This window comes from Penicillium cosmopolitanum, assembly GCF_028827165.1.
Source record: "Penicillium cosmopolitanum strain IBT 29677 chromosome Unknown utg000006l:49.0-5199605.0:1.0-5204138.0, whole genome shotgun sequence".
NCBI classification, from domain to species: Eukaryota; Fungi; Ascomycota; class Eurotiomycetes; order Eurotiales; family Aspergillaceae; genus Penicillium; species Penicillium cosmopolitanum.
In genome coordinates, this window is record NW_026622676.1 from 4236061 (window position 1) to 4256320 (window position 20260).

At 48.5% G+C, this 20260-nt stretch overlaps 9 protein-coding genes across 9 annotated transcripts; 4 read left to right on the plus strand and 5 right to left on the minus strand.

Moving 5' to 3' along the window:
- Positions 1–527: 527 nt before the first annotated feature.
- Positions 528–1961, minus strand: N7509_006112 (2,3-butanediol dehydrogenase; the record flags this gene model as incomplete). Its single annotated transcript, XM_056630749.1, has 4 exons — positions 528–676; positions 786–1415; positions 1463–1775; positions 1878–1961. 4 exons carry the CDS (start codon positions 1959–1961, stop codon positions 528–530), a joined length of 1176 nt encoding a protein of 391 aa, XP_056490051.1.
- Positions 1962–3635: 1674 nt separating this feature from the next.
- N7509_006113 (uncharacterized protein) lies at positions 3636–4164 on the plus strand (the record flags this gene model as incomplete). The annotated part of the gene is made up of 2 exons (XM_056630750.1): positions 3636–3751; positions 3939–4164. Coding segments are annotated over 2 exons (342 nt in total), but the record flags the coding sequence as incomplete, so codon positions are not given.
- A 228-nt stretch (positions 4165–4392) lies between these two features.
- On the minus strand, positions 4393–5468 carry N7509_006114 (uncharacterized protein; the record flags this gene model as incomplete). The annotated part of the gene is made up of 3 exons (XM_056630751.1): positions 4393–4691; positions 4748–5238; positions 5299–5468. 3 exons carry the CDS (start codon positions 5466–5468, stop codon positions 4393–4395), a joined length of 960 nt encoding a protein of 319 aa, XP_056490053.1.
- A 1503-nt stretch (positions 5469–6971) lies between these two features.
- On the plus strand, positions 6972–8300 carry N7509_006115 (putative cofactor for methionyl- and glutamyl-tRNA synthetases; the record flags this gene model as incomplete). Its single annotated transcript, XM_056630752.1, has 1 exon — positions 6972–8300. The coding sequence occupies one exon, from the start codon at positions 6972–6974 to the stop codon at positions 8298–8300; it is 1329 nt and encodes a 442-aa protein (XP_056490054.1).
- Positions 8301–8617: 317 nt separating this feature from the next.
- Positions 8618–10041, minus strand: N7509_006116 (pepsin-like aspartic protease; the record flags this gene model as incomplete). The annotated part of the gene is made up of 3 exons (XM_056630753.1): positions 8618–8745; positions 8798–9552; positions 9635–10041. Coding segments are annotated over 3 exons (1290 nt in total), but the record flags the coding sequence as incomplete, so codon positions are not given.
- Positions 10042–11603: 1562 nt separating this feature from the next.
- N7509_006117 (cytochrome P450) lies at positions 11604–13438 on the minus strand (the record flags this gene model as incomplete). Its single annotated transcript, XM_056630754.1, has 5 exons — positions 11604–11778; positions 11842–12008; positions 12060–12200; positions 12271–12585; positions 12650–13438. 5 exons carry the CDS (start codon positions 13436–13438, stop codon positions 11604–11606), a joined length of 1587 nt encoding a protein of 528 aa, XP_056490056.1.
- A 2043-nt stretch (positions 13439–15481) lies between these two features.
- Positions 15482–17056, plus strand: N7509_006118 (DUF1593 domain-containing protein; the record flags this gene model as incomplete). Its single annotated transcript, XM_056630755.1, has 2 exons — positions 15482–15853; positions 15926–17056. 2 exons carry the CDS (start codon positions 15482–15484, stop codon positions 17054–17056), a joined length of 1503 nt encoding a protein of 500 aa, XP_056490057.1.
- Positions 17057–17427: 371 nt separating this feature from the next.
- Positions 17428–18147, plus strand: N7509_006119 (aminoglycoside phosphotransferase family protein; the record flags this gene model as incomplete). Its single annotated transcript, XM_056630756.1, has 1 exon — positions 17428–18147. The coding sequence occupies one exon, from the start codon at positions 17428–17430 to the stop codon at positions 18145–18147; it is 720 nt and encodes a 239-aa protein (XP_056490058.1).
- Positions 18148–18607: 460 nt separating this feature from the next.
- On the minus strand, positions 18608–19701 carry nbp35 (Fe-S cluster-binding ATPase; the record flags this gene model as incomplete). The annotated part of the gene is made up of 2 exons (XM_056630757.1): positions 18608–19554; positions 19617–19701. 2 exons carry the CDS (start codon positions 19699–19701, stop codon positions 18608–18610), a joined length of 1032 nt encoding a protein of 343 aa, XP_056490059.1.
- Positions 19702–20260: the final 559 nt, after the last annotated feature.

Here is a 20260-nt window from a genome sequence, read left to right on the forward strand (position 1 = left end):
AGCAGCCGAGATCGAACTGCTGTCAGCAGTGCCCAGTACAGAACCCCCACCCCGACCGGGGTTTCCCTTTCATCCGCTTCGCATATCTTAGTCATATTTTGGGGGCAATTACTGGACTGAAAGAGTTGACTGAGAAAGCCAATACGAATAATGAAACGACTAGAACGCAAAGTAGTGGATCGAGATCCCGAGTACAATAAGGTACAATGAGGCGATCCATGGTTCCAATGGTGGAAGATGCTATAATGGAGCCCTGGGGTACCAGGAAGTTCTCAAACAAAGAAAGAGAAGCAAAAGTAATGAATAACCATTATTATCCTGCTGTCAACCCGCGCCCCTCCCGTCAGTGTCAGCGCCAGGGCTCGGCTCGGCTCCCTAAGGTACCTAGTAGGTACCATATATCTGAAATTTACCTACCAAGCAAGGTAGGTAATCCAAGTCTAGCGTGGTAAACCAGACTCGAGGTCCCCACGCTAACAGAAGCCGAAAGAACCCCGACAACCAATCAATCTGGTATAACAACACGATCACTCTTGGAGTTCTAGGTGCCCAATAGAAATATCCACTAAGATCTTGACATGCTGGTCGCGGTGATTAATTAGTGCCCTGAACCCCTTCTCTGCCACTTCAGCCATCCCAATCTTGCTAGTAATCATCGGTCGCGGCTGAATTTTGCCTAAAATTCAAGAAGGGGCAAATAAATCAGAGACAGGCAAATGACTCTCCCGTTTCGGAGCAAGGCTTTCTATGGGGGTACCCCACAGATGGGAAAGGATCTGACTTACCAGATCTTATTGCTTCAATCACGGCTTCAAAATCTCCCTCGTCATATACCGCCGCACCTGTGACATGTTTCTCCCCGAGTACTATATCAATAAATGCATTGATGATCGGCTTTTCATCCCACAGTGACACGATAACCGCCGTTCCACGGGCCCGAAGACCCGCCATGACTGTATCCAGTCCAGCTTGCACCCCAGATGTTTCAAAGGAAACTGAAACACCCTGTCGTTGACCAGTAATCTCCCGGATCCGTGCAACGGCATCTACCTTCCGAGGATCGAGGACATGAGATGCACCAAAGTTTTGGGCAAATTGTCGACGCTGCTCTGAGATCTCGACCACGATGATGGTCTCAGCTCCTCGAGCTTTCAATACCTGCACGATCGCTAGCCCGATGGGCCCAGCTCCAACAATAAGAGCTGTGTCTCCGGCTTTGAGGGGGCTGCGACCCACTGCATGCCATGCGACGGCGAGAGGCTCCACCAATGCTGCTGGCGTCAGCGAAGACCAGGTTCCATCATACGACCCCAATCTGACATACATACCTCCAATATCTAGAGACATCGTATCCGGTAGCTTGATCGCGTGCTTTTCGTCAATGACAGCATGATCGGACATACCACCAGCCTCACCTATACTTGGTCAGATCTATAACGTATCGGGGAGTATCTCGACATACTGCTATATCCAATAAAGCCCAGACTGCTGCAGATGTTCTGCCTCCCCATAGCGCACCGCGAACATGAGCCATCAGAAAGATTTGGCTTAATAGCTACCCTGTCTCCAACTTTCAGGCTGACCACGCCTTCTCCGATCTCTTCTATCGTTCCACTGAATTCATGCCCCAATGTTGTCGGGAGCTTGGCGCCTGTAATCGGATGTGGCGTGACAGGAACTGCCGAGGGTCCGGTGAGATATTCATGGAGATCTATGTCGATGAGAATCTGAAGTAGAGGAAGGATTGTTTGATAATTTACCGCTACCACATATTCCTACAAAAGCAGGTCTGATCTTTGCAGAGTGTTAGCAGCAATCGATCGGGTTGATAGATTATATCACGACCCGAGTTTCCTGATGGATGATGTCTGCATTACCTTAACCTGACCCTTCCTACAGCTAGGCTCACTGACTTCATCCAAGCGGACATCCTCCCTACCATGGAAACGAAGAGCTCGCATAACGACCGACACCTACCTATGGTGGTATGATTGACTGGGGTATACCTTCAGCTAATGCTACAGAAGGAGAATATTATAAGTCGTCAAATAAATTTCAATAGTCGCCCCGCTTCTCATCCACGAATATGTCTCGGAGATTTTATTTAAAACCTACCTGCATGCGAGCCTAGTTGGTATTTAAATCTCCTCACGGCTGTCTCTTATCCGAGGCTGGGCTAAATGACCCCTCTTCCCCGCGACCCCACGGGGTACCAATGTACGACCGCGGAAGTTAACGAATACCCGTAGTTTGTCTGACTTAAGGATGATCGGAATGGACAGCCACTGCGGAACAAAACTGTGTGTTTTCTGACTAATTATTGACAGATTACTTCGTCAGACTCCTGTGCCACGTGAGATCTACGCAGTGAATTGTTCCACGGGAGTACGGATAATCCATTGTCCTCTATTCCGCACTTGCTCTTAATTATTTAATGCAGTATTAGAATTATTCTAAAAAAATATCGACGCTTGAGGCATGCTCTATGTTCGGGTGTCGCCTCTTATCTTCAGTCCATTTCCGGCACTGGTGCGAAATCACGTGGTGTGAATGAGCAGATACTCTGGAGTTTACCCGGGGCGCACTTGAGCAAAAATCATAATGAAATGAGGAAATATAAGATCATAAGATTGATGCGCTACAAGATATAGTTCATTCGATGGTAGGGGCCGGGACTCTACTAGGTGGCTAACCGTCGACAAAACCATTACCGTAGAACCAACTAACCCACGCCTCATTTAGATCAACTCAATGGGCCTTCAGGTACCCGAACCAACTTATCTTCTCTTTATCTAAAAGATAAAATTACAAAGACAATGATAACCAAAAAAAAAGACGTTCATGTTCCGGGATCCTTCTCTTAAACTCGTCATTGATCGACGGAAGCAGTAGTGCCGATCAAGGAATGTAACCACAAAGTCAGCTTGGAATGCGACCTCGTGGAAGGCGTGGTCTGGAAATTGAAAGTGGCGATCAATATCTACACCGCTTTTATTAAAGAGCAAAGAAAGAGAATATACAGCATGTGCTAGACGACGTATTTGCGGGAGATATCGTTGACAGAAAGGAAACAGAGATTGGATGATGGGCTCAGGTATACGATTGACAAATCAATTCTATAAACTGTATACCACTGAGCCGCTTTGGATTACTAGTATCTAGTTGAATAGACACTGTCCATGGGTCATAGATATCTATCTATGGTACCAAGTTCGCTATTCCTTGGTCTGGGCCCAGAGTACGCTTCCTCCTGGGACCTCTTCCATGCTCTCTCACCAAGGAGTTTCCGGCATTGGGCTCAATTCGCCCGGAAGAAAACCATTTAGGATCCATCTTATCTTCGAATGAATGTAACACTCAAGCTGGACTAGTACCTTGTCCATATCCCTTATATCCCCATCGGTTCCGACTGTCTGAACTTTATTTTTCGATACTCGATCTCCTAATTCGCCTCGGTGCATACTTAAAACACATTTTAAACATGCAATTATTCGCTAACCTATACCTTTTTATTGTCTCGGCTGCTCTCGTAGCAGCCCAAGACCCGACGCCGACACCCGTGGCAACCCCAGACGAGGGTGCATGCTCATCTCAACAGTAAGCTTCAAAATTGCTCGTCAATTAAGCGTGGATAGTTTGCTAATGGAAGAAGACTTGTGGATCAATGTGTCCTGACGATGAGAAATGCGATGGCGAAATGTCAAGATGACAACTGGGATTGCAAATGTAGTGCTCAAGCGAACATCGCCAAGTGAGTCCCTTATCACCCTGAACGCCCTCAACTGAGTGCGTTTCGTCATTTTTGACACAATCAATTAATATTAATATTCTGAATAGCTGCTATGTTGATTGCCTCAACAACAAGGAAAGCTTCTCGGCTCAATTATCCAGCGCGGAGATATGCGCCACTGCCAACGCATACGACTCCGGACTCACAGACGTTCCCGCTACTTGGGTCACCCCGGACCTGCAGCGGCGACCCCGGCACAGATCAGCGATGTTAACGATGACGAATTCGATAACAAGAAGTCGGCATCTTCTAGCGAGCCAACAAAGTCCTTGAAGGCAGAAAATAGCGCGAAGACATCGGAGGGGGCGGCGGCTGGCAATGCTGCTGGAAGCTGGTTGGCTCTTGTGGGATTGGGAATTGGAATGGCCTTTTGAGGATGATAATTGCATGGCAGAAGAACAGTGTTGAGACTATTTATCACATTTAATTTATCCAGTAAAAATACAAGTACTGAAGTTAATAGAACATATTTCCCTGAATATGGCGAGAGATGGTAGTGGTAAGAAGGAGCATGGCATTACAAGGGGAGAAACAATTGACTGGTTTATAATAGATTTGATTGAAGAACTTGAAGAGACCAGCTCAAAAAAAAGAAAAGAATTTTACTTGCTTTTACGGGTTAACAGCCCCTTCAGAGCCTCCGTTTCACCCTCCATCTTTGAGACCCGCAGTCTCAACTCATCGCGCTCCCTTTTCACACTTTCCAACTCGTCTTCTAGGGTTTGCATTCGGTCGGCACGCCTCTGACGACATCGGCGAGCCGCGAGAGTATTGAGTCTGCGCTTTTCGACGCGAGATGAACTAACACGACCTAAGACTTCATCACCTTGTGAGGTTGGAGGGCTCGATGTCGATGCAGATCCTGGAATCTGAGATACAGGGGAATGGTGAGATTGCCCATCTGTGTGGAGTGTTAGGAATACAATCCGTTTCACGATAAGTGCGGTACAGTCTTACCTAGAGAATTCGGTGGGCTGGGAACGAGAGGAGAAGGGGCGAAACTTTGAGGGTCATTGGAGGCTGAATCCGAAATCGAAGTAAAGGTTGGGGTCATGCCATATCCCAAGTTATTGACAGCTACGTCAATGTCAGGATAAGGCACGGAATGATCGGCGGAAACGATGTTCCAGTCGGTATTGGCAAAGGACAGGTGCGATTGTGTCCAAAGATCCGACTCTTGCGCAAAGGTAGCATTGAAGGGTTGAGAGAATGGCGCGGTCGTGGGGATAGACGGCGGCGCCGAAGAGAGCGAATAGAAGTGAGGTTGTTGGAGATAAAGGGAAGAATTAGGCCTCGGCAGAGAGTCCGACTCCTGGAGGCTTGAGGAGGGACTGCGATTGAGAGGGCTGCCAGAAGATGGCCATTGCCTGGAAAACGGCTGCAGTGCTGGTGCAAGTGCAGGCCGCCATGACGAGATCGTATCAACGGGCCTAAGCGGGCCCGGGGCGCTGGATTCTTTAAAGGGGGATGAGAGGGAAATAACCCCTTGGGAAGCTGGTCTCGGTCACGAATGGCCGAGGAAGGTGTCCTGAGGAAGAAACGGAGGGCGGCGATTGCGGGTGAGATATAAGTCGGGGGCGTGGATCGACACCGCTTCAGGCCGCCTAGTCTGGCCGGGCACTGCCCCAGTCATTGCAGCCATTCCACTCGCTGATTGGCTGATGCCCTCAAGACTCATCGTGACTCATTTTAGTGCGTGCCTTCTAGACTTGGTTGACCAATCACAGCCCTTCCTGAGATACAGTTGAGGTATTCATAGTGTGCATAGCGTCGTAGTGTTGTAGCTGGATCTGAGACCATGGTATTATTATACAATTCCAGGAGAAAAATGCAGATCACGATTGAGGTTTATGCGCCAAGGGGCAGTTTTGAGCCCTGTATTTTGTGCAGAAATGTTAAATTATTAGCGTGAGTGTTCAGGTTGGCATCGTCGCGGCGGATACTCGTATGTGTCCTACCATGCTATAACGTGATTTAGATGCGAGCCGCGCAGACCAATACACGTAGTTAAGACAATAAATTACAACTGAATACCTCAACAACCATTACTTCTGATTGAAAGCCCTTGTAAATAGGATTATTCTTGGTGTTTCTTGTATTCATGATTATCCTCAAGTCCTTTTTCTGGATATTGTCGCTGAAATATATATTTATGGATTATTTGACAGAAATAATCAGTAATTTTCAGTATCATAGGTAAACAATTACTTAAACTAGCCTATAATACAGTACATAGTTACGTTAATTAAGAAATAGTTACCATATAAAAATTGAAATAAAATCAACTTGTTGTTGTTGAGATTTTCAAGTTTAAAAATACAGCTTTACTATGATTTTCCGGCTCGCTTGGCTGCGCGGCTCGCATCTAAATCACGTTACTTGTATATGCTGGGACAGCACAATTGACAATCAAGCTGATGAATGCATACCTTACGCTCCATACAAATACCAGGAGCAGAAAATCTTCTGTACTCAGTGTAATAGTGGTAATGGTATCATCGAGATTTTTCCTACCTTCTCCGTTTACTAGTATGGGACACTATATGTCACTATGGAGTAGGTGGTATGAAGCAACTTGAATTTTCTTTCTCCTTCTTCTTTTCTTCTTCCAAACCCTCTGGGTAACGAAATAGAGTTTACTTCTGGTTCATGCTTTCAACCAATCTCGTATAAATTTTGTGATTTTCCAAGGTTATCGTCTCAGCGCTCAAATCCACTAGTAGGTTTGTACTGGTAGTACTGATAGTACGAATTGCAATCAGAACCAATATTACTCTGGCCAGATACATTTCAATTAAACAGAAGCTGTTTGTTTAGCTAGTACCATTGGGAATTCAAGTTTTCAAGATTCAAATCTCAAAATATTCTAGATATAGAATACTCGAAAGTACTATATACTCCGCGTAGCTAGGAAAATTGACGCTGAGTCATCACGTGAAGCTCCGCGAGCAAATCTCAACAGGACAAGCGGCGGATACCGAGAACAATCTGGCTTTAATCGGACTCAAAAAACCCCTAATTGCCCAGCAGATCCCCCGTGGGATCGCCCGTCAAGGTGTCGGTCTTCAGGTGTGTTGGCCTATTGCGGGCCCGAACCACAACCCCGCGGGTCCAATCGTTGACACAGTTCCGTGCCCCTCTTCGATTTTCTTTTCTTCCATCCCCTCCACGCGCATTCATCATGGCGACCGCCGCTGCCCCCGACTCTTCGCTCCTCTCTCTCCTCTACCGCTCGTACCCTAACGTTATCTCCCCCGATGCCACCGAGCCCGATTACCTCCACGCCACTCCCAAGATCTTCTCCCAGACCTCTTACGGCGAGGCCGAGGAGGCCGATGTCAAGCAATGGCTCAACACTGTCTCCGGCTTGAAGACTGCTCTCGCCAAGGATGAGAAGCCTGTACTGGAGAGCATTCTGGCTCAGCTGAATACCCACCTTGCCACCCGCACTACCCTGCTCGGCGCGAAGCCCTCGGTCGCCGATGTTGCCATCTACGCTCTGGTTGCCCCGCTGGTCGAGAAGTGGTCGCCTGAGGAGCGCACTGGTGAGAAGGGATACCACCACATCGTTCGTCACATCGACTTCATCCAGAACTCCAAGGTTTTCTCTCTGCAGATCCCCGAGGAGGAGAAGGTTGTCATTGACGTGAACGACGTTCGTTTCGTTCCCCAGCCCATCGACCCCAAGGAGGAGAAGGAGCGCAAGAAGCGCGAGAAGGCCAATGCCCAGAACCCCGAGGCTGCTGCTGAGAAGCCTCTTGTTGTTGGCCAGGGCAAGCCCGGCAAGGATCAGAGCAAGGCCGCTGAGGCTGCCTCCGCCGGTCCCCCCCAAGACCAACAAGAAGGAAAAGAAGGAGAAGGCTCCCAAGGCTCCCAAGCCTGCTGCTGCTCCTGCTGCCCCCCCCCTCGCCCTCAATTATCGACCTGCGTGTCGGCCACATCCTGCGCGCTATCAACCACCCCAATGCCGACTCCCTCTTCGTCTCCACCATCGACTGCGGTGACGCCCCCCGGCTCCGACAACACCTCTCTGGATGAGGAGACCGGCAAGACTGTCCGTACTGTCTGCTCCGGTCTTAACGGCCTGGTCCCCCTGGAGGAGATGCAGGGCCGCAAGATTGTTGCTGTCTGCAACCTGAAGCCCGTGACCATGCGTGGCATCAAGTCCGCAGCCATGGTTCTGGCTGCCTCTCCCCGTGTCCCCGAGGGCGGTGATGCCCACGCCGGTCCCGTTGAGCTTGTTAGCCCCCCTGCTGACGCCCCCGCCGGTGAGCGTATCACCTTCCAGGGCTGGTCCGAGGGTGAGCCCGAGAAGCAGCTCAACCCCAAGAAGAAGGTCTGGGAGACCTTCCAGCCCGGATTCACCACTAACGGTGACCTTGAAGTCTGCTTCGACAGCAGCGCTGTCCCCGCTGTCGCCGGCCAGGACAAGCCTGCCATTGGAAAGCTGGCAACTGCCTCTGGTGTCATCTGTACCGTCAAGTCCCTGAAGGACGCTACCGTGCGGTAAAAGTTGCGGATTTATCGAAATACCATTAGTGCATACCCACGAGAAGACGAAATAAAAATAGCCCTTTTCAATTCAATTATTTTGTTCAAGCATCGACGTCCGCGTAAACACCCATTAATGAATGCTCCGGCAAAGACTGTCTCCTCGGGTTGGAGAGGGAAGAAAGGAACTTGAAGGCATGATTATGCAAGGAAATGCTCATTGAAGATGCTACTTCTATGGAAAGATCTACAATATCCCACAGCCTGTGGCGACTCGCTACCGGGCCATTATTATGAGGCTGAAATATCTCCACCACGCCCACGTCCTTTTTTCTATTACTTCGGGGAGGCAAATCCAAGAGATGGACCACGGTGGTCAAAGACAACGAACAGCGCCTTGAGGAAGACATCGCCGAAGATCTGAAGACTGGAGCCTGAGTTGGATTGCACGCCACCATAGCACACTAGAAATGATTATTAGCCCCAGTCTCAAATCAGAAAGTGATGAGAACATACCTGTGCCACCAGTGGTCTTGTTTGTTCCAATCTCCGCGAAATTGATCAACGACCCGGGAATAGTTGCTTGGAACTTATTGCCAATCGCAACAGATAGATTGGGTATGTCTGCATCGCAGGAAAAGATGTATCCGCTCACGCTGTTCGAATACTGAGCCCAACCAGCGTAGTACGCCTTGGCAACCTGAGGGCTAACAAGCATGAGAGAAGTGCCGGTGTCCGCAATGGCAGTCGGGGTGTCGGTGATTTGCTGTAGAGATCCATCACCCACAGCAAACTGTGCGGCCTCAAATTGCCAGAAGCCATTGGAGCTGTCGACGGTCACATTCACCAGGGAGCCGGTGTATTTGTCATGATCGATCTTGCCGAATTCATATTCGCCGACACCTTCGCTCTTTAGACGAGCCGTCAAGACGGGCTCGTCGAGGTCTGGAACGATGTTGTCGAAGAAGGTCTTCTGTGGGCCAGGGTCAAAGGTGTTGATCGAAGTGAAGCCGAGGCCAACAAGACCGTTTGAATTTTCGTCGGAAATGAATGAATCGGAAACCGAGGTGGGCAGACCGAATATTTGGTTCTTGACTGTTGCACCGCCGATAGAGACCACGTCCTTCGCCAGACCACCCTGGGCATTGGAGGAATCACCATATGAGATCTTGAAAGTACCGTCCACCTTTTTGTAAGTGCTTGACTTGCTGGGGTTATAGACTGTTCGGTTTGAGACCATGGACTCTGGAAGCTCAGAGTTCAGGACCCACCTACATCATACATGGTGATCAGTATGTTGTTTCGCAATTGTAAGAACCATAGATTCCTAATAATTGGACGGTGGATGCTTACATATCAGATGATCCGGTATCAAAGTCCATCACGATCGTCTGTCCACCAATCTGGACTGGCGATACAAATTCCACATCGCCTTGAACCGAGGTTGCGGTCACAGTACCAGTCTGGTCGGTTTCATCCGAGCTGTCGGTATAGGAGGCGCTCTTGCTTGTGCGTGTCAGATCGTCAAAGGGCTCGAAGTCATCCAGGTCAAGATCACTGAAGTCAGTTGAGACGATACCGAACTTGCGGTAAGCCTTACGAAGAGCCGCCGGTCCATGCGCGATATAGTCACTTCGTCGAACACGCTCAACACGAAAAGACTTGCTTCTGTGTTGAGGATGGAGGGCAGCGGCCGGCGCTGCTAGAGCGTCATAGCTCAACGAGAGAAAAAGTACCAGCGAGATAATCAGATACATCCTGTCTGATATCGCACGCACTCAGAAGAAGTTCCTTGAAGAAACTGGATGACCCGGGCCAGCCAGGGATCTCGAAAAGCGAACGAGTGAGGAGGTAGTTTAAAAAAGAAGGAATAATACAGGCCCGAAAAAAACCTCTAGGGCCTTTTAATGAATGGGAGTGAGTAGTGGACTCTCGACGGAGTGAATGGGACGAATCAACAAAGCGCCAAAAGGAGAGGCAAATTAGGCACAGCCTGGAGTCGACAGGCCCGGAGGCTAGCGGGAAGTAGAAACGAAAGAGACGAAGAGAAGAGAAGTGAAGGATTGATCAAAGGAAGATCGAAGAAAGAGTGACCCCGGCACTATTGTATCAAGAAACGAAAAAGGAGAAAACGACCGCCTATCCTCAACCCCGGGGGGGAGACTGCCGTAGATCTATAAAAAGGGTACAAAAAAAAGGAAAACAAAAGAAAAGAACTACTCCGTACACCAAAAGGGACAACGCTTAGACCATCTGGTACATAGTGCTAGGCTTTTCGTCAGAGCCAGGTCCAACACCAGGTCCATTCAGCGATGGGAAGTGCAGAACAGCAAGAGAGTTGACGTAGAGTGGATCGGGGTCGACAAGGGTAGTACGTTTCTGATCTTCCCGACTACGCAAGACACGCAAGACACGCCCACCCAAATGCACCACTCACCAGCGACAGCAGTAGGCTAAGCCCTTGGCTAGGGCGCCATGGCCGAGCTACCGAGCGAGCTGTCACAGAGATCCGCGTAAGGACAAACGTCCGGATCAGGCAGAGCCCAGCTTCTCGGCGGCTCATTTGTCTGCTACGGCGTGGCGTGCTGGGCCAGTGGAGTTCCTCTTGGGCGCGAGTTGTGACAGGTACGTAGTGTACCCCATCTCATCTGTAAAGGCACTGGCTGTGCAGCTAACTGATCCTGAAACGTAGCAGGGGGTGTGTGGCCAATCAACTTGGTCTGTTCTCTGTTCCCCTTGAAACAGCGGGGCAGGCCACGCTGTGAGAGGTTACAGACGATACTCTACTTATGGCCTCTTGGCGGTTCGCCACAAAATCGTTTTCAAGGCACTGACCGTGTGAAGGCTCGGAATTGTAAAAAAAAAGGTAAGAGAAAAGCCTGGCGTTCGGGTGGAGGTTGCCTATTGTATCTGTTGTGCTCCGATGCATTCACCTGAGGAACTACCCAACAGAGTTTAGAACTGGATTTTTTGGTTCCGATCGGGAGCATCCGAGGTTTATTGTTCAATGCCAGAAGAAAATAGAACATCAGGGGGTGGTTGTTGGTGTTTTTTTTTGTTTCGGATCAGGGGTCAAATGGTCTCAGGGTCCAGATGGCTCTCCTCCCAAGAAGAATTTTTAGACTATGACTAAACCCCTCGAGGTATGAAGTCTGCCCACGGGATATGCTTGCTCTATTTTACGCATAAATCCTTTCCTAGGTTGGCTTTGTAGCACACAGTCCGAATTAAAACGATATTCATTCCCGAAATATCACCGCTATACTTGGTTCGCGACCATAAACGCGGCCGAAATCCCGAATTCGACCACTCGGACCAATCACTATACAAAATACTCTTCGATCACCTTCACCTGGACGTTATGAGTGCCTGGCTCTGTCTGTCCAATGAAATTGTCGCGAACCATCTGCACATTTCGCTCCGTAGTTTCATGCAGGACCATGTCAAATCGACGAACAAGATTGCCGATAGTATGATGCATCCACGACCAGTTCATGCTTTCATTTGTTAGCAACGTGAACACTCCAGGATTTATACAACTGATCCATGGAAGACTATACCTTTGTCCCGGACACCCTAGAGTTCCCTTCGAGCCTGGAACTAGATAACGCTCAAGCTGCTGTAATTCCTCTGGCTCAAGCAACCACCGCTCTGGGAGAAATTTCGTCGGCTCGGGAAATATCTTTGGGTCCCTCAAAATGAAATATGTCGACATAGAAACAAAAGTCTGGAATTATTAGGATAATACCAAATTGACGAGTATCATTGCGCCACTTACCCCAGCTGGGATATCCCACTCCTTGTACTGTAGAACCTCATCTGGGGCCGAGCGAGGAAGCCGAGTTGTCACGACTGAAGCCAGACGGATACCTTCTCTAATTACAGCGGTATGCAAGAAAGTTAGCGCGGACTCCATATTCTGGGCATAGCATTATGCTTACTAGATAAGAAATCTGCTCGAGTTGGTGGAGAGATGGGACAGCTTTTACATCTGGAATCGCTGCCAAGAGCTCGTCCTTTAGTTTTTGATACTTTTCTGGGTTGTTAATCAAATGAAAGAGAGTTATAGCGGAGGTTTGGGACGGAGCATCTGTTCCGGCAAACATGAGGAATATGGCGTCATCTTCCAGCCGAGATTGGGACTTTTCAATTAAGGGCACATCGGGATCACTCATAATCGCAGGATATATAGCCTTGGGGCTACTCAGAAAAGGGCTCTTTTCCACTGAGAGGTTGTCTGACTGCATTTCATGTTCCCACTTATCGTAGCGGTCTACCAGAGTTTGGATTCGAGATCTGACGCCCTAGCAACAGTATCATGATCAGTATGGGAATTCCAGAGCTCAAGTGAGGAAATTTCTGCCTTACCTGCTCCATTGCATAGACGTGGGCATATGGAGGAAGCACCAACGCAAGCGGACGAGGAATCAGATGCGCTATGTCACCCATGAAGTTGAAGTGTCGAATCGGGCGGCAGAATTCAAACATCGTGTTCACTTGTGTCTTCCAAGTATTCGATAACTCCGGCTCATCTAGATGATGAAACCCGATGTCCCTTCCAAAAGCATGCTGGGAAAGAGTATCGCTCGTAAAGCAGTGGAAAGCAGCATATAACTCCAGTATACCTTTGTTCTTTACCGCTGCTGAGAAGTGCTTGCACAGGGCCTGGGTATTTGCCTGAATAACTGGCTCAAGGTCTTGTACGGCCCCCTTTTTGAGAAAATGACCCAAAATCTTTCTCCATGGTCGATGAGCTTCATGCGAGTTGAGTGAGAATATAGACTGGGGATATCCGATATAACTGAATAGGGGGTCCTTGTTGCGGTGTTTTCCCGGACCAGCGTAGAGGGTGTTGTAGTAGTCAGGATCTTTGATGTGAATTTCCCATGGAGTAATTCGAACCACAGGGCCGTATCTATCATGGAGATCGTTGATATGCCATGTAAATGTACCACCTTTAATGAGCTGGAAATAAGTCTCGTAGAGGCGTGTGGCAGCTGCCAGGCGGGGACCTGGAAATTTCGCCAAGGGACTGAGGAAAAGGCGGTAGACAAGAACCGATCCGAAATATACTGCAGTGAAAGCAGAAAATATGATAATATACAGAAAGTATTCTTCCATGGCGAGGTATGGAAGGTACTGGATGGCATATACCATGTGGATTGCTGTTTCTCAGGGATATGATCTTGACGAAGTCCCCTAATCTAACTTCAACGCAGTTGCGGATTGCTACAAAGAAAAGATGTTGATCGATAGCTAGCCTGTGTAACCTATGCGCTCATACATATTGATAGAGTTTCTGTGTACAGCCTTTTACATACCAGACACAACATCCTGCATATTTTGCCTATGTGGGCAGGAATATGGCGCACGGGCTATAAGGGCTAGTGAAGAGGGCCAATATTTGACTCTTGAAATACTAATAATGAGTTATTACGGTTTGATGATTGGTCAAGTGGTGGCATCATCCTGACTCTCCCCGTACCCATGCATTGCATATAGCTGGCACCTTACTTGACAGCGAAAAAGTAAAATCCTTACCCACATAGAATCATTTCACCGCTATCCACTCCTCTTAAACCCATGGAATATTCTAAGCAAAATATGCATAAGCATCTAGTGAGAATTTCTCAGATGAGTCTGCACAAAAGAGGAGAGACATTAGTAATTCGATTGGATTTTTTTCAGGGAGCTCAAGAGGTCACCGTTTCAGCCTAAAGAGCTCGAAAATCCCAAAAAAATAAAGCAGACCCGCCTTTCTCTGAAAACAGCAAGATCTTGTCTGAACTTAACTTTCATGAATTAAAAAAAGCAAAATGTGACAATGTGACGTATAAGATGACTGTCAGCATGGTGGCGGCTATTTGCTATTGCATGGCTATCCTGGGCCAATCATTTGCAGGATTTAAGAAAAGGCAACGTGCATGCTTGCATTTATTTTCGATATCTATGCACCACTCTAAATAGTCACAGGGTTGAGGGGAAAAGAAATTGAAACTATTGAACTTTATGCTACCCCATACTTTTCTGCCATCTTTGAAGATACCAGTATTGTAAAGCGGCGAATAAATAATATAACTCCAGAGTTTAGAACCGAATAAAATATCGGACATGAGGCAGTTATTCATTTGAGGATTTAGATGCTCGCGAGGTGTAACAACTAATACCAACGAGGTTATTTGCAAGGCCGGTATCGGCCAAAACGACTGCTCGCCAACATATTTTTAGCTATCACATCATAGAAATAGTCAATAAGACCACAGATTCGTGAAGAGACTAAGAAACCAAAGATTGAACTGAAATTCAGGAGGAATTTGCGTAGAAGGAATGTTGAGCCTGTCAAGAAGTTCGGTTGCCCCGTACAAAGCATGTTTGACAATAATTGACAGCCACTGCCCAAATATATGGAGGCGCCTGGTAACTTGCACCAGAGAATGCAGCAAATAGGAGGTTTAAATACGTAGTCGATACATGTTCTATTTAACTCGAGATTAGGTTGCGCCTCCTCGGGAGTTCAGGTCCACTTGTCAGATCCCCTAAGGCTCACTGCTCTTCTTCATCCCTCCAAGATCGCGAACGAAAGAAGTAACTTCATCTACTACAGGTTGTGGAAATTCACAAGAACCATTCCTTAGAAGCAAGTTATGGAGGTATTCGTCGTCTAGAGAGGGTTGACCTCCCTGGAGCAGGCCCCGAAAGAAAAGTTTGCCCATTGACATTTACTCAGGATAAAAGCTTCACTACCCAGTATTGAGGCATTCGTCAAAAATGAATGAACCCTATCTCACTGACCAGAGAATGGCCTGGGACGCTAAGCAATGCCGAAGATTCACCGAATGGCGGACTAGGTTAAAAGGGGTACAAAATGTCGAAGGCAATTCAGGCAAAACTTCGGGATTGAAACCAAGCCGAGCTCCGCAATACTAGTACCTGCCGAAGCAGATCGGCATCCCAGTGCTTGCAGCTTCTCTTTCAGGCGGGATCCTGCTCGATCAGGCATGTCGGACCACTCGGACAACCCCCGCGGGGTCCTTCCCCACATCATGGCATCATGAGAGAGACTGCCTTTTATCCGCTAGGTATACGGAGTAGGGAGAGAGATGACGGAAGAGTTTTCGAGGACACTGGCAAACACAATGGTTTAAAATGGACCTCAAGCGCCCCTGTTTGGGGAAGGGGAGGGTATTCTGAGGCTAAATCATGACAAAACTTCTAGCACTCACCTTGCTTTGGACACTGGCTGCCCAGGCTCTGGCCAAAGCAGCTGTAAACACCAGCTCTTTCTTGCCAATCCCCGATAAGCCTCGGGTGTTTATTCTTTCAGATATCTCAAATGAGCCCGATGATCAAGAATCATTGACTCGGTACCTGCTCTATGCCAATCAGTTCCAGACAGAGGGAATTTGCGCCGTAACTTCGACATGGTTGACCGACGAAGTCCACCCGGAGGCAATGCTATCGGTTATGAATGCGTATGGAAATGTCACGGATAATCTCAACCGACACGCTCCTCCGGACTCCCCGTATCCATCGGGTGATCATATTCGAAGTCTGTTACGCAAAGGTGCCGCAGTGAGTGCATTGAAAATCCTAGATCGTGAAATGGCACAATGAAAGAATTACCTAATCGTCTCACACGTCTAGACATACGGAATGAAAGCAGTCGGAAAGGACATTCCTCTCAGTGACGGAGGCAAGCTTCTACTCGAGCGCCTTCAAGTCGAATCTGATCAGCCTTTGTGGGTCCTGGCCTGGGGAGGTACGAATGTTCTTGCTCAAGTTCTGTACAAAATTCACGAAACACACTCCGAGTCTGATGCAGCCTCCCTACGAGCCAAACTTCGCGTATACGCCGTCTCCGATCAAGATGATACAGGAGCCTGGATGCGCCAACAATACCCGGACATTTTTTACATTTCCTCAACCCATGGCTGGAACCAGTACGGCCTGGCGGCATGGATCGGTATTTCAGGCGAAAATTATTACGGTATAGATGAAGGTGGGCCAGACTTCTCCAGAGTCACTCACAAATGGCTCCGCGACAATATCCAAGTTGGTCCGTATGGCAAAACCGCGTACCCAGAGTATCAGTTCATCATGGAGGGAGACACCCCGACTTTCTTGTACCTCATCCAAAACGGGCTCGGATTCCCCGAGAATCCAGACTATGGGTCTTGGGGAGGTCGCTATCAAAAAGTCAACCCTTCCACTGTTTTAAACTTTAATCATTACAGTGATGCGGCGGACCGAGTGCTGGGCCAGAATAACGAGACCTATACATCCAGCCAAGCTACCATCTGGAGGTGGCGCGATGCTTTTCAAAATGACTTCGCGGCGCGTATGCAGTGGTCTCTACCTGCTAACATTAGTCGGGCAAACCACCACCCGGTTATCTCGATCAACGGGAGTGCGGCGCTGACACCATTGAATCTGACTGTCGAGGCTGGGTCTACTGTCACATTGAATGCAGCGAGAACCGCAGATCCAGATGGGGATCACCTTACCTTCCGCTGGTTTCAGTACAAGGAGCCCGGAACTAATGACTGGAACGTTGCTGGTAAGGTTCCAGCATTGAATGTTAGTATTGCCCAGGGCGGCAGACTCGCACAAGTCCAGGTCCCTACCGAGAAGGAGAGTTGCAATGCTGAAGGTATCAACCCGTCTGGATGCTGGCTACTCCATCTGATACTTGAGGTTACGGATAATGGATATCATCCGCTGACGAGTTACCGGCGCATCTTGTTGCAAACAACGAACTTGACAGCCACAATGTGATGAGATTGCGAGAGGTGCCCAGGTAAAATGGGTTCCGGCAATTTTAATTCATTCAAAAAGGAAGTAGATATAAGTGACAATGCAACAAATTAGCTCGAGACCGGTGGCTCTGGCGTAAATCAACACTAAGATACCAACTTGTTTCCATGACACCCGCATGTAATACGAGTATATAATCGTAATAGGATGGCCGATATGGTTGCCAAGACAAATTGACATGGATGGCCAGACAAAAGCCAAATGTAAACAACCTGAAGACAATGTGGCGGTGAAGGCAGCTTTGAGCCTCAAAAGTGTCTAGCTTGGAATTTCTCTATCGATTCTACTTTTCCAAGATGCTTTGAAAGAAATCCCCTTCCTATTCGTTTCAGATGAGCTCCACAGACCCTTGCCCGGCGTGTAGCTGGACGAGTGAACGCCAGAGATGTTGTAGCTATGAAAGCCGGATCAAACTGTTCTACGAAGCAAGCGACCGAGGCGTCTGGTCATTGGGATCGAAGCTAGTTCTTAAAGATCGAGGCCCTAATAGTTTTCCAACCTGCGAAGTACAAACCACACAGTTTGTTCAGGAGAAGACATCGATCACAGTTCCCACTTTTGTCGATTCATGGGAAGAAGACGGACACACCCTTATCTTGATGAAGCGCATTCCTGGTGAACCTCTCAGCAGTGCCTGGCCAAAGCTCTCTATCGCCGAGAAAGAGAACATAGCACAGCAGACCGCTGAGAATCTCCTCCAACTCCGCGATATCCATTCTGACAAGATACAAGGGATTGGTGGTCGTCCTGTTTACTCGAATTTCCTCTTTCCGAATAGAAAGGGGTATGGATTTCCTCATGGTCCTCTGGCAACTGATGACGAGTTGTGGGGCGAAATGGAAAAAAGCTTGCACGAAGATATGTCTGAAGCTGCGCGTATACGACTTCGAAGTCGTATGCCACCCGCAACGCCTTATACCTTTACGCATGGTGATCTAACTAATGTCAACATCATGGTCCATAATGGCTCTCTTACTGGCATCATTGATTGGGAACATTCTGGATATTATCCAGTATGGTGGGGAGTATGCTTGTACCTCGGTTCGCGATAGCGACGAGGATGAGGAGTGGAAGGCTTTATTACGAAGATATTTGCCTGACCATAGTGCCGCGCGGGAATTCTGGCGAGACTACTTTTGGCTATGCAGAGATTTGGGGCATGAAAGCTCGATAAGATTCATTGAGGAAACAAAAAAGGAGGCCCTGGAAAGAGAATTTTAGACGTTTCGTGATCAAGACCAAGGGAATCTGGGATTTTTGAAGAAGCAAACTGACATTCCTTCAATATCCATAGCTTGTGATCATTTCGGATGTCATTTTTACATGTCCTCGATTTATAGACTTAAAAGGGGGAGAGTATCAAATATCCTTCCCACGTCTTAGGATGCTCGTGACGCTCGTATATTCATGGTATCGAAGAAAGCTCTATATGTCCAAACGCCAAATGTGGAATCACAAATCCAAACCGTAGGCCATGCAATGAATTATAGATAGCAACTCAAGGGCTCTACCTCAACCAACCATTTCCTCAGGGAGAACATCTTCCGGGTTTTCGCCCACAGCCTCGCCAACTGCTCGAACAACACGCTTGATCGCCTTGGAAGCAGGACTATCAGGGAAGTTCTCCACAAAGCTCTCACCATAATCGCATGCCATGCCGACGCGAGGGTCCAGGGGCACTGCCCCGAGGAATGGAATTCCCATCTTCTTCGCCAGGCGGCGTCCACCGCCGGTGGTAGCGCGGAAGATCTGAGACTCGTGCGTGCAATTCGGGCAGACAAAGCCAGACATGTTCTCGACAAGTCCAAGAATGCGGATACCAGCCTTGCGACAGAAGTCGATCTCCTTGCGCACGTCGAGAAGCGAAACCTCTTGCGGGGTAGTCACGACAACAGCACCGTCAACACCGGATTCCTTGAGAAGAGAATTGACCGAGAGATGTTCATCACTCGTGCCCGGGGGTGTGTCCACAAGCAGAAAGTCCAGTTCGCCCCAGTCCACGTCCTTGAGGAACTGTTTGATCAGCCCGTTTTTCTTAGGCCCACGCCAGATCACTGCGTCGTCACGGTTAGGCAGCATGAATTGTACACTCATGGCGCCCAAGTTATCCGTCACCCATACGGGACTCCAGCCCGCGTTGCTCACATGAATAGTCTCCGCCTCGACGCCCATCATCTTGGGGATTGAAGGTCCGCAAATATCGGTGTCCATAATGCCAACGGTAGAGTCTGGGTTCGTGGCGAAGCCATGTGCAAGGAGGCTTGTGAATGTCGACTTTCCCACTCCTCCTTTGCCGGAGAGGACGAGGATCTTGTGTTTTATTTGCGACAGTCGTTCAGTTATGATCGGGATGTCGGGATCTGGGCCTTTAGGCGCGGTGGCACAGATTTGTTGGTTCGGACAGCCGGCGCAAGCATCACCTTGTCCAGCTTTCTCGGATTCGGGTCCAGGGCAGTGTTCTGGGAAAAAGATTAGGCTTCATGGGCTTGTGTCGGGTTGAAGGATTCCCCGCGATACGTACCTGGTTCTGGAGCCACCAGGTTCGGTGCTCGCTTGGAAGGCGCCTCAAGGTACGCCTCGTTCGACTCCTCCACGTATGACACCATCTTCGTTTTATTGGAGGCAAGTGGGAGTAAGAAGGGTACAACTCACCCAGGTGTAGAGGGAGAAAAGCACTGGTGGCGAGCAATGATTGATAAGCGGGGATGACTAAATGTCCGCCGCAATTGGCGGGGGGGCTCTGCGGTGTCGGAGCGTATCGAGCATACAAAGTACCTAGGGGGGCCAGGAAGAAAAAAAAAACCTTCAAAACCTACAGAGGTTATATCAAATGTGAAGCTATTCACTACGGATCAGGCAAAAGAAGAAAAATAATCATAATAATAACTTAAACAAAATCTGGGGGCGAAGGGACTACCCGTCAGCCTCGATGGGGCAGGGTCCCCTCGCCTTTGCGTCCCATATACTTCGTACAGGACGCCATAAAGCCGTCGTCGAATGGTTGCTACACGCAGGCACACCTTTGATCCCATTCAACTATTTCTTAGTAACGATTTTCATGCGTTAGTCTGACAGAAGGGGCTGGTGAGAGAGCACTAGCGCAACATCCCTGTTCTTGTTCATTTGGGGTGTGCCTCATTGTATCCAATCACGTTTGATCAAGTC